Source organism: Copadichromis virginalis, linkage group LG19 (assembly GCF_057382275.1).
Source record: "Copadichromis virginalis isolate Kocher_CV1m ecotype Utaka linkage group LG19, C_Virginalis_male_GT1.1, whole genome shotgun sequence".
In the NCBI taxonomy this organism is placed as follows: Eukaryota; Metazoa; Chordata; class Actinopteri; order Cichliformes; family Cichlidae; genus Copadichromis; species Copadichromis virginalis.
In genome coordinates, this window is record NC_140636.1 from 19522754 (window position 1) to 19535164 (window position 12411).

General features: G+C 42.0%; 1 protein-coding gene across 6 annotated transcripts in view; it reads left to right on the plus strand.

Moving 5' to 3' along the window:
- Positions 1–12411, plus strand: part of sobpa (sine oculis binding protein homolog (Drosophila) a) — a 69990-nt gene that overhangs the window by 55025 nt on the left and 2554 nt on the right. For 4 of the 6 annotated variants that reach the window (XM_085442476.1, XM_085442477.1, XM_085442479.1 and 1 more), the window contains 2 exons: positions 528–2553; positions 4652–9716. In XM_085442476.1, the coding sequence (XP_085298602.1) occupies positions 528–2552 (2025 nt within the window). In that variant the 3' untranslated portion in view covers position 2553; positions 4652–9716. Of the gene's footprint in view, positions 1–527; positions 2554–4651; positions 9717–10715; positions 10850–12411 lie in introns of those variants that run through there. The other 2 variants (XR_014916945.1, XR_014916946.1) reach the window with 2 other exon arrangements.

Below are 12411 nucleotides of genomic sequence, written 5' to 3' on the forward strand. Positions count from 1 at the left end.
TTCACCACCCAAAGAACAGCACAAAATTCTGTTATTCACCCAGTTACCCATTACACCAATATACAGTGGTCCTTCTACCGTTTAACCTGATTTGACTTGTTGACCCACAATTCAATACCAGTGTGAGGGAAATCGTCTTTTTGTGTTGTGCTTCAGGCGCTGGTCTTTATAGCCAACAGAAGGTGTAAATGGGCATTTCTTGTTAAGACAGAAGGTTAAAGGCAAAGTCACTTCAGCAGCTGAACGCCATTATGCGAGCATAAGATAGAACACATAAATATGTCGAAAGCAGAACTTCAATGTTAAATGTTTCTTTTTTTTCAGCAGATCTGTAAAAGTATTTACAATCTACATCAGCTTCCTTAAAAATAATCTTTCTCTAATGAGCTTCTCTACAGATGGTGTGGAGACTAAGCGTCTTCCCCACATTTTTCAGAGAATATTTTGTAGTGGATCATCAAAAACAGATCAGGAGTCCTTTGTATGCAGGCTGACAGGTGCTTATATATGTGTGTTCCTTTTTGCAGGTGTGTGACTGGTGCAAACATATTCGCCATACTAAGGAGTACCTGGACTTTGGTGCTGGTGAGCGGAGGCTGCAGTTCTGCAGTGCCAAATGCCTGAACCAATATAAGATGGACATTTTCTATAAAGAGACCCAGGCTGCCCTTCCTGGAGCACTGTGTAACCCAGGACACGGAGCTGGAGGGGAGGGTAAGCCGGAGTGCAGTTCAGGAGTGCAGCTGCTCACTCCTGAATCCTGGGGAACGCCGTTAACGGACCTTCGACGTAAAGCTCCCTCACCTGGAGGGCCTTCCGCCACCTCAGTTTTGGCCCCTTCCACATCTTCAGCTGCCTCACCCTCAGACACTGCAGCTGTCTGCTCCCCATCCTCCTCCTCTTCAGTCAAAATCCCCACACCCAGACCCCATGAGAGCCCCTCACTTCCCCCACCACCTGTTCCTGCTCTTCACCCACCAGTCGGGGTCCCCTCTGGCAGCCCTCCCATGGTGATGACACCCCGGGGACCCATGCCCCTGCCTCTGTTCATGGAGCATCAAATGATGCAGCACATCCGCCCCCCATTTCTTCGCACCTCTGCCCACCCAGGAGGACCCAACAGCCCGCTGTCAAACCCAATCATTCCTGGTATTGGTCCACCACCACCTCCTAGGACCCTTGGTCCTGCATCAAGCCCCATGCACAGGCCTCTGCTATCTCCACATGTCCACCATTCATCTAATCCCAACCCTGGCATGATTCCCCCACACCCTGGAATCCCCATGCCGGGCCTACCGCCTTTTCCCCCAGTCAACATGATGCCCAATGGACACATCCCCCTGCCCCCAATGATGAACTTTGGCATGCCGTCCTTGGCTCCATTGGTACCTCCCCCAACTCTCTTGGTCCCTTATCCTGTCATTGTACCCCTCCCGGTCCCAATTCCTATTCCAATCCCTATCCCCTTCAACCCCAAATCCTCCAGGGACCGACCTGAGAGTACTGGTTCTGTCCGAAGTGCTCCAGAGTCCTCAGAAGCTTCAGCTTCTAGGCCCCACTCTCCAGGCTCCTCTGGAGGTGATAGAGGGAGCCAGAAGATAGAGCCAGCTGGAGGGCGTGTCTCTCCTGTGCGGTCAGAGAGAGGAAGGACAGTGGAATTGACCGTGAAGGCAGAGGACAACTCAGGCAACCTTTGTCTCAGCAGTGGCCCTGGATTGATGGATGGGGTTATTGATCTAACAGTGGGCCAAAGATCATGCCAGCAGCAGGTAATTCACAGGATTCTACCTGGTGTCCAGGTCAAAGTAGAGCCAGAGGCAGATTCAAGATCTCCACCAGCTGCTGAGCTGGGCAGGGAAGGGAAGAGCCATCGTGATGAAGGGGAAGGGGCTCTGCTCTCACAGGAACTCCTCAGTGCTGCGGAGCCAGAAGGGGCCACACACCCTAACACACTGGAATCATCAGCCCTACCTTCCAGTGCTCCCAGCAAAGCTTCAGTGAGCCAGAAGAGTCCCCACTATTCTAACCGTACAACACCACCCTCACCAAGTACAGTACGGACCCAGCCCCCATCTTTACCCCAGCACCAGACTAGCCCTGCTGCCCCATGTAATGTGATAGTCAATGGTACAGGATGGCATCCACTTCTCACGCCTGCGTTCGAATCTGACCGAAGGGGAGAGGCAGGAGAAGGAGAGGCAGAGAAGCACCCAGCTAACGGTGAGCTTGAGCGTGAGGCGCTGAAAGAGAACAATTGTTCCGTAGGTGAATGGGAGCCAGGGAAGCGGGTCTCAGCACAAGATGAGATGGGTAACACGGTGGAGGGTAAGCCAGATCCTGACTCCAACTTGGAGGAGGGTGAGCATGCCTACGCCCTACCGCTGCTGTCGACCGGAGGCTGTGTTGTCATACAGCCTGTGCCAAAGCCCGCCGCCGACAAGACAGCCATCCTCTCCTGCTCCATCAGCGCACCGCTATCAGCCGCTGGGAGTCCTGAGCTCGAGCCGCCGCTGAAGAGGAGGTGTCTGCGAATTCGCAATCAAAACAAATGAGGTGAGTGTTTTCCCACAACCGACTTGAAATATAAATTCAAACATATTTATTCAGTGACATTTCATAATTCACAGTCGGGGGTTTATCAAATTAAGAGTTGGTTTTAAAAGTCTCTTACTCCCGAGGGTGCATCTTTAAACTATTCAAAATGACTCCCTTCAGTTGAAAATGTTCTTTAACAAGCTGTTTCATATTTATAATCTTCACATCTGGAAATCTCTGGCAACCGGATTATTTTGTATTTTGTCATTTTGAAAAGACATAATAGGGTTGATCACTTAATCAGAATTTCAACAATGTGATGCTTGATTCAAGGGCAGACTCGGTGTGCCCTCGTGCAGTCACAGTGGAAAGGGTCAAACAAGCATTAGTTGAATTATTACCTCCAAAATAATGCCAGAGTGCAGGTTCCCTGGCATTAAATCCACTGTGACAGACGGACTGCAGGTGATGTATGAGATTGTCACCCGGAGGGGCACTCGCAGGGACTGGCACTGAAAAGACTCTAAAAGGGTTAGTGAAGCAGGAGGGAACCTGACACAAAGCCCATTTGTGAAAAGATGAAATGAACCAGCACACCTACAAGGTGGTGTTAGTACAAGCAGGCTGTGCACAAGGAGGGCCTTGTCCTCTTAATATACAGCCAAACCATTCTGAAATAAAACCTTAAGACTCAGCAACATCACATAAACAAATACATTTATCCTAGATGTTAGGAGCATTTGGAGTCATGTGATTAGCCAACACTCATTTACCAAACATACATTTCCACATGAGCTTGCACCTTGATGTCATTTTACAAGAGGAATACCCGTCTTTGCTTTACTGTGACTGGCAGTATATGAGCTTCGGAGTTTGAATGAGGAGCCTTTTATGCCATTAATGCCAAATTTAATGATGCAATCCTCGAGTTATTAATTAAATGAAATTGTATTCAAGAGCAATTGAAGACCAATTCAGGTTGTGGTAACATGAGGCGAGTGCTCTGAATAAGATTAATTGGTAACGACAAAAGATGGAAATCAAGCCCCCTGCACACTCAGCGCTGCTAAACGCCAACCAGCAGCTGAAATAAACAGAAGTGATGCGCCGCAATCTGCAAGTACTGATACAGTAGCAAACATATGGAGGATCAACAGTGCCTCCCTCGCTTGCTTTCTGGTAAATGGTTGCGCAAAATAATAACCAACAAAAAAATCATTTAAGTTCTGAAGAAAAAATGCAATCAGGTAAATCCATTATGCCTACATTTATTTTAATACTCCTTTTTTTTTGTTTTTAAAAAGAATAACAAAGTACCACAAAATCTATTTATTTTACTCAATATTTATTTTCCCATTTGGTTTATTATTTATATTACTTTGATTTTGATTATTTTGTCCGTTTAATTTATTGATTCTTTTTTGGGGGAATTTAATTTCACTTATTTTTAAAGTTCCATATTTATTTCTGCATTATTTTCCCTTAGAATTTATTCTCCTCTTGTTTCTCCCAACCTAAATGAATGACTCCGTAATTAAACAGAGAAATTCCAGCAAATAAAAAATAGAAGCTAATTAAATTCTAAATATTAATTCATATATTTCTCGAATTGATTTATGCCTACAATAGTTTTTTTTATATTATTTTAGTGCACCTGATTGCATATTATTTTTAATAAAGTCATGTATTTATTTTTTATATATATTTATTATTTATCTAGAGGGTTTTGGTCCTCCATAGTGTGCAAAATGTGGAATACCATATCTCACCTTGCCTGCAACATCACAAGGCATTCATTATGAAATATTTAACACATTATGTAAAATTTATTCCAATAGAGACGCAGAAGCTGAATGTTTTATTCTTTATTTGCCCAAAAGTGTCCTCAAGCTGATTCTGATTGCTGGGAGAATAAACCACAAATTAGGAAGTGCTGTTAAAAATCTGCATGTTCCTTAATTTGGCCCTCAGTGGTTTTAACACCAAAACTGTCTTTGCTCTGAGCATCCTCCACTCTCCCACTTACCTTCAAATTAAAATACCTTGAATTCATGCATCAGCTTTGCCCGAAAACAGCTCTGACTCCGTCTAATTCTCCTCCCACTCTGCTTCACAGATGGATGCTCTGAGGACCGCAGTGCCATCAACGACACTCACTTGTCCACCCCCCACCTCCAAATCACACACACACACACACACACACACTGTCCTCATCCTTACCCATCGTCCAGTCTACCAGCACCACAAATCGCCTTTGATGACCGATGAGTCCAAACAAACATGATGATGTGTATCATAGCCAAGTGGACTACTGTTGTCTGTGCGACAGACACTCTGATGGCCACCAGGACCGTTTGATCCCTGAACTGAAGTCAGTATATTCCTGCAACAGGAGGAATTTACCCCACTGCTCCTCTCCTCATTTAGAGACTCTCAGCCACACTGCCCCTTTAGACTTCAACCCACCCTCCCCTATCGAACAAGTACTCTCTGTATTGTCTTTTTACTATGGAACGCACTGTAGTGTCCGATATTCAAATCTGCTGCTTGAAAATTACTGAAGGAGCCCCTAAAACTGAAACGCTTCAATCCAACTTTGTGCCACACCACAGGTATAAAATCTCTGCTCCTGTAAGTCTTATTTTTATCACTTGTCACTGAGCTGTAGAGGCATTAAAAATCAACTTGGCATTTGCTTGTTCACCAGAAATGTTTGCACATAGATGCCACACCGGTTGCTTCAGTTCATGGAATGATGAGTCAAAGCAGGCGCCATATTGCTGAGGAGGAGCCAGACTTTTTAATGCACGTATGTCTATGGAAGCAGTAGATACACAATTAAATACCAGGATGATTTAATGAAATTTCAAACTGATTTTCAAGCTATTTGATTTGTCATTTCCCCAGATTTTCTGTTGATAGTTCCAAAGTATCAGATATTAAGATTACAAATCTGCAGCTGCTTTTCTGTGATGTTCTGACTCTGAAATGTAAAAACTGATGGGATTATATCATTTTCAAGAGTTTACTGTCACCTTGAAATATGAGCTGGAGACGAGTCATTTGGCTCAAGTGCTGCTGTTCGTGAATGCCTTTTATCTTTTGGGAAGGCACACACACACAAAAAGTCATTCTGAATGCTCTGAATGCTTCTGGAATGACAATTCATGCACACTGTAAGTCAGTTTAAAAGAGAGTTGCACAAAGCAGCACAAAAGTTTTCACGTTACACAGGAATGGCTAAGAACACATAGTGAGTTCCCCCGAGCATGATGGTGGCTGCAGAGATGCATCTCTCAAGCCCAGATTTGGTATCTGTGTGTTAATGCACGTGCTTGTTCACAGCCAGCAAAAATATCCTTGCCAACCTTGTCACAAAGTTCTGGGTGAATCCAATGGGATTAAGAAATCTGGGAAATCTTTTTTTTTTTTTTTTTATGGATGGGGGCATAAAACCACCTTCACATATGTTGAGAAATATTCTGGAGATAACCTTCACCAGCAAGTAAGTGTGTGGGTGGAATCGTGCATCTCTGCCATTTTCCGTTGGCATCTGTCTGTTTGCTCTCCACTGAATTCAGTTTTAGTGTTACACAAGGATAAGATGGAGCTGTCCTGATAATCATTCCTATTATTGACATTTTCTCTACCCTCTGGAATGCTGCCCGTGTGCTTAAACAGTAATCTTTGCTAGTAAGAGTAATAACAGAGAGCATTTCAAGGCTTACTTGCACCACCAAAAGAACTGAGATGGCATGGCAATGTGGAAGCATCCTCCAGCCTGCAGTGGGTACTCGCTTCCGCAGGCTAGTACTTAATCTTTTCTATAATACATTACCAGTGATGTTTCTGTCATGGGTTAGTTTGAGACTGACTGCACTGAATTTTGAGGGGGATGCAGGGGGAAGCCAGCTCTTTCATAAATTATTCTTGTGGGACTGAAGGGAAAACTGCTGAAGTAACACAACAGAAACATTTGAACAGTAAACACACAGAGGACAAATTCTTTATGGCAATATTTTGTCCACTAACTCTGCCAAGTTGGTTCTTTTTTTGCCAATTCTTTTTTGTTTTAAGAAAGTATTTTCAGCATTTGTAGATCCTACCGGGAAGATTGAGTAAATGCAACACAACTATCACCCATCCAGTTTGATCTGATCCAGTTACACATCGGCTGTGAGCTGGGACGCCATCAGACAAAGCCAGCATTTAGTTTACACTCCTATGGAGGAGGTGCACTGTACCAGTGTGAGACAAGGTATTATCACATGCCAAAGGCCTCTGGTGTGTTGAAACAAAACATGTCACCTAGTTTTTAGTGGAAATGGGATTTTAAACTGAACATTTGACTGGATAATTTATAGCTGCCAAAATAACAAGCACTTATTTTGAAAAAAGAAAAGAAAAGAAGACCCAAGAGAAGAGAAGTGGATGTCAAAAGCATCATTACTATTATACTCTTTTCGGTTTAGACCTGTGATATGTCACAGTAAGCGTGACATAGAATCTGTCTTAAAATGACAAAGTGATCTTCAATTATCGTTTGTCTTGCACCCTGATTTTCTTTAAACTATTAGTATAAAAGTAAAAAATTATTTTCTACACTGTAAAGACCAGACTGAGCTTTTCCTTACGCCCGTATTCACAAGCATACATACTCATGTGGCACAATGCACATAGTAAATTTAACTTTGTGTTTGTGTGTGTGGGGCAGGTGCAAGCAGAGAGCCCAGCTGAGATTACAGAGTGTTGACTCAGAATAAGCAGTGTGCAACTCTATCTGTCGCCTCTTAGTCAGGCATTTAGGCTTAGCTCGCCTCTTGCCAAGGCCCAGCTTTGGTGTCACTTTAAGCTTTTCCTCGTCTCTGCTTCAATTCTCTGCAAGCGGAGCCAGTCTTATGAAGCTCTTGTCTGCCTTTTGCTGTATTGCACTTAAAGAGACAGACTAAAATACGCATCTAGTGCTGTTATTTTTGGTGTGAGCTGCTGTAGTTTTGAATATAGTGATATAATGGAATTAAATCACATTGAGCTGCAGGAAATATAAAGGAATGCAGTTCCCGGATTGGCCACTTGAGGCTTTTTCCAAAAACAAAGAAGTTCAGTTAGCTTCCTTTGTCAAAATACATTAAAAAGAGCATACAACCATGTTTTACAGCCTGGCACAAAAACAGTTTTTGGAGTTTCCCCTTTCATAAGAACAACACTTGGTTTAGGTGTTGGTGTCTTTTACAACATTTTTAATTATATTTTCAGACAATTAATATGCCATCTATCAGCCCACTCAAGAGGTTTGTGCTTTAATTTTGGTGAATGAATTATAATATTTTATTAGTCTGTTACTTAAAGCTCATTAGCAGGCATGTATGTGTGGTGCTTGCTAACCAAACTTACAAGTGTTAGCACCCTTTCATCCAGATATAGTCACTTATGGCTCCAGCATGGAAACCAACGTTGTGCAAATGGCCCAAACAGCCCAAGCACAAATGGTCAGTGGGTGACGACACGGTGGCTTAGTCCATCTTAAATACACAGTCTGTGAGTGACATTTGCATGTGTGTTTAAAGTGCTAAAACAGATTTGAAAAACTCAACAGTAATGCCCATTTCCAAAATCATGATCCATTTACTCTTCCTACAGAACTACACCCGTGACTGTGCAGAAGAAACCTTTCATTTTCCCATGACAAGAGCAGACATTATTTGGAAAATAGTACATTAAAGGTTTCTGAATTAAGTGGGCCCTGCTCTGCCGAGTTTTTCAAATCCTAACCCTAACCTGTTGCACACAAATATTTAAGAGACGTTTAGTTCCATTATACCGAAGAGACGAGAAGGCAAAAATCTTTACAGCCAATACACAAGATAGGAATGGAGTGAAAGCATGGCAGGCCACAGGGAAGATGTGCAAATGTGATTTTAGGGTGACTTATTCCTTTAAGTAGAGCTACTTCTTTCTGTAATACTTTCCCAAAAAATACAGTTTACATCAGAAGAATATAAATTGAAACTGATTTAATTTCTTCCCCAGAAAATAACTCTGTTTGTTTTATTGACCTTTCCCTGACCTTTCTTGTGGCGCCTTCAGGAAAATTTAACAAATTTATTCCTAGGATGGAAAACCCCAGATATCTTAACCAGTACTTTCATACTGATTTAAAATGTTGAGAGGGCTTGATTTGATGAGGAACTTACTGCAATCCGTTGTTATGTCTGTTTTCACTCCTGCTTACATAGAGACACTTACATACAGAGACTACAGCAACATGCCCAATTGTGTCTGTTTCTAATCTGCACCATGCTGTGTTGGCGTCACAAACAGTATACTATCTGTGCCTGAGACAGACACCGAACATGCGAAAGCCTGACTCTCGTGGGGAAAACCTGGACCACCGAGTCAGTCTTTGTGATGGCAACCCGACTCGTGACAAATATCCAGCATTCCTTTTTTGGCGATGGACTACAGGCCTGGTCAGCAGCCTTAATTATGCAATGACAACCAACTCCAAAACTGCTAAAAACAAGTGGTCCACAGGCAAAATAAAACATGATTCAACTTCATGTTACTTTTCAGAAACAACGGAGAAGTTGCCTTAACTCTTGCTTGTATAATCTCTCCAGTTAAGACAATGATGCTCGCTTGTAAAGAAGACTCTCCCTTCTTTGTACAAAATGAAATATACCAGAAACAACAACTTTGTTATCTTGCTAGTGTCAATGTATAGATGATCAGCTTTTTCTGTAGCTTGTATGGACCGTCACATTTTTGCTAAGAAGAGAACCCCCTCACCCCACCCCACCCCTTCCAGACTTTCTCGTTCCTAATCATCCAAACTGTTTTAACTCGTGGTGGACTGTCAATCTTTTTTGTGTACATTTTATAGTATTATTTATTGTTGACAAGTTTTGCATTTGCAAATAAAAAAGTAAAGGTGGTTTGACCTGAGCATTTGATTCCAATGTAAATGCTTGGTGAACAGTGACATGCTTTTTCTTTTCTTTTTTTTAATCATTAAAAAGGAGGACACAGTGATATGAGGAGGCCTTTTTATTATGTAGTAACATGTACATAACATGTGGCCAAAATTGCTTTTGGAGAATGGTCATTTTTTTGTGTTGTAACAGTATTTGTTTTATTCAGTGAATTGCCCATGAAGACAAATAAATAAGAGGCACACACAACTCTGTTTCACATGTGTTATATTTGTTCTTACACACATACAATGAACAAAAAAGTGACTCAACTAAAATGAGACAAATAAACAAATTACTAATAATGCTTATCATAAATTAAATAACAAAAACTGTGGCAAGAATTGACATTTCTAAAACAAAATTAATAAAATGAATCCGGAAATTAACAATGAACACATTAAAAAGCTACAGAAATAATTAGAAGGATGTATAAATGAATGAAAAAATTTACAAATAAATAAGGAAAGATGTAAATAAATTCATGCAAAGTCAAATGAATATTAATTCCTCCTGAGGTCTATGTGCAATGGTATAAAATAGTTAATCCCTACATTATTTTGAATAGCATTTTGGTGCATTCACAGGCATATACATTTATTGATTTTGGTAGTTTGTGTACTCTGTAGAACATTAACACTCAGAGAACTCACAACTGTGTTAATTCTTCATGACATGGCTTCAACAAGGTGCTGAAAACTTGCACAGAGATTTTTGGTCCATGTCAGCTTGATAGCATCACACAGCTTTTGCAAATTTGCCAGCTGCACATCCTTGATAGTCATCGTGGAGATTGTCCGAGTACAGTGAAGCCATTGCCATGTCCAATAAACCAGTTTGAGATTATTTAAGCTTTGTGACATGGTGTGATGTCCCGCTGGAAGCAGCCATCAGGAGATGGGTGCACTGTGGTCATAAAGGGATGAACACGGTCAGCAGCAATGCTCGTGTAAGCTGTGATATTCGAACGATGCGCAGTTGATACTAAGGGACCCCAAATCTGGCAATCACACCAACTTGAACAACTTATATATATAGCAGGACAAATCAATGTTTTCATGTTGTTTACACCAAATTCTGACCCTACAATCCAAATGTTGCATCAGAAATTAAGAATCATCAAACCAGATTTTTCCAATCTTCTATTGTTCAATTTTGGTGAACCTGTGTAATCTGTAGCCTCAGTTTCCTGTTTTTCTTTGTTGACAGCTGTGGCACCTGGTGTGGTCTTCTGCTGCTGTAGCTCATCAGCATCCAGTTTTGACAAGCGGACATTCAAAAGTTCTCTCCTGTTTGGTTGTATCGAGTTGTGGTTGCCTTCCTATCAGCCTGCAGCAGCAACAGTAAGCGACAGTTCTCACAGAGACCTGCCACTCACTGGATATTTTGTCTTTTTTTGATTACTCTCTATAAAGGATATGTGGGATCAGTATTAGTAGACTAACAGTTTCTGAAATACACAGACCAGTACGTCTGGCACAAGCGACCATGCCACATTCAAAGTCACTTAAATCACCTTTCTTTCCCATTCTGATCCTCAGTTTGAACTTCAGCAGGTCGTGTTGACAAAGTTTACGTATCTAAAAGCACTGGGTGGTTGTCACATGATTGGCTGATTAGATATTCACTTTGATGAGTTGCAACTTGTTTTTGTATATATATATATATATATATATATATATATATATATATATATATATATATATATATATATTTTAATAGCCAATATTAAACCATAAAATCTGCATGAGTGGAACATTAATTAGCAGAAAATCCACTATACAGTGGGGCAAAAAAGTATTTAGTCAGCCACCGATTGTGCAAGTTCCCCCACCTAAAATGATGACAGAGGTCAGTAATTTGCACCAGAGGTACACTTCAACTGTGAGAGACAGAATGTGAAAAAAAAAAATCCATGAATCCACATGGTAGGATTTGTAAAGAATTTATTCGTAAATCAGGGTGGAAAATAAGTATTTGGTCAATAACAAAAATACAACTCAATACTTTGTAACATAACCTTTGTTGGCAATAACAGAGGTCAAACGTTTACTATAGGTCTTTACCAGGTTTGCACACACAGTAGCTGGTATTTTGGCCCATTCCTCCATGCAGATCTTCTCGAGAGCAGTGATGTTTTGGGGCTGTCGCCGAGCAACACGGACTTTCAACTCCCGCCACAGATTTTCTATGGGGTTGAGGTCTGGAGACTGGCTAGGCCACTCCAGGACTTTCAAATGCTTCTTACGGAGCCACTCCTTTGTTGCCCGGGCGGTGTGTTTTGGATCATTGTCATGTTGGAAGACCCAGCCTCGTTTCATCTTCAAAGTTCTCACTGATGGAAGGAGGTTTTGGCTCAAAATCTCACGATACATGGCCCCATTCATTCTGTCCTTAACACGGATCAGTCGTCCTGTCCCCTTGGCAGAAAAACAGCCCCATAGCATGATGTTTCCACCCCCATGCTTCACAGTAGGTATGGTGTTCTTGGGATGCATCTCAGTATTCTTCTTCCTCCAAACACGACGAGTTGAGTTTATACCAAAAAGTTCTACTTTGGTTTCATCTGACCACATGACATTCTCCCAATCCTCTGCTGTATCATCCATGTGCTCTCTGGCAAACTTCAGACGGGCCTGGACATGCACTGGCTTCAGCAGCGGAACACGTCTGGCACTGCGGGATTTGATTCCCTGCCGTTGTAGTGTGTTACTGATGGTGACCTTTGTTACTTTGGTCCCAGCTCTCTGCAGGTCATTCACCAGGTCCCCCCGTGTGGTTCTGGGATCTTTGCTCACCGTTCTCATGATCATTTTGACCCCACGGGATGAGATCTTGCGTGGAGCCCCAGATCGAGGGAGATTATCAGTGGTCTTGTATGTCTTCCATTTTCTGATGATTGCTC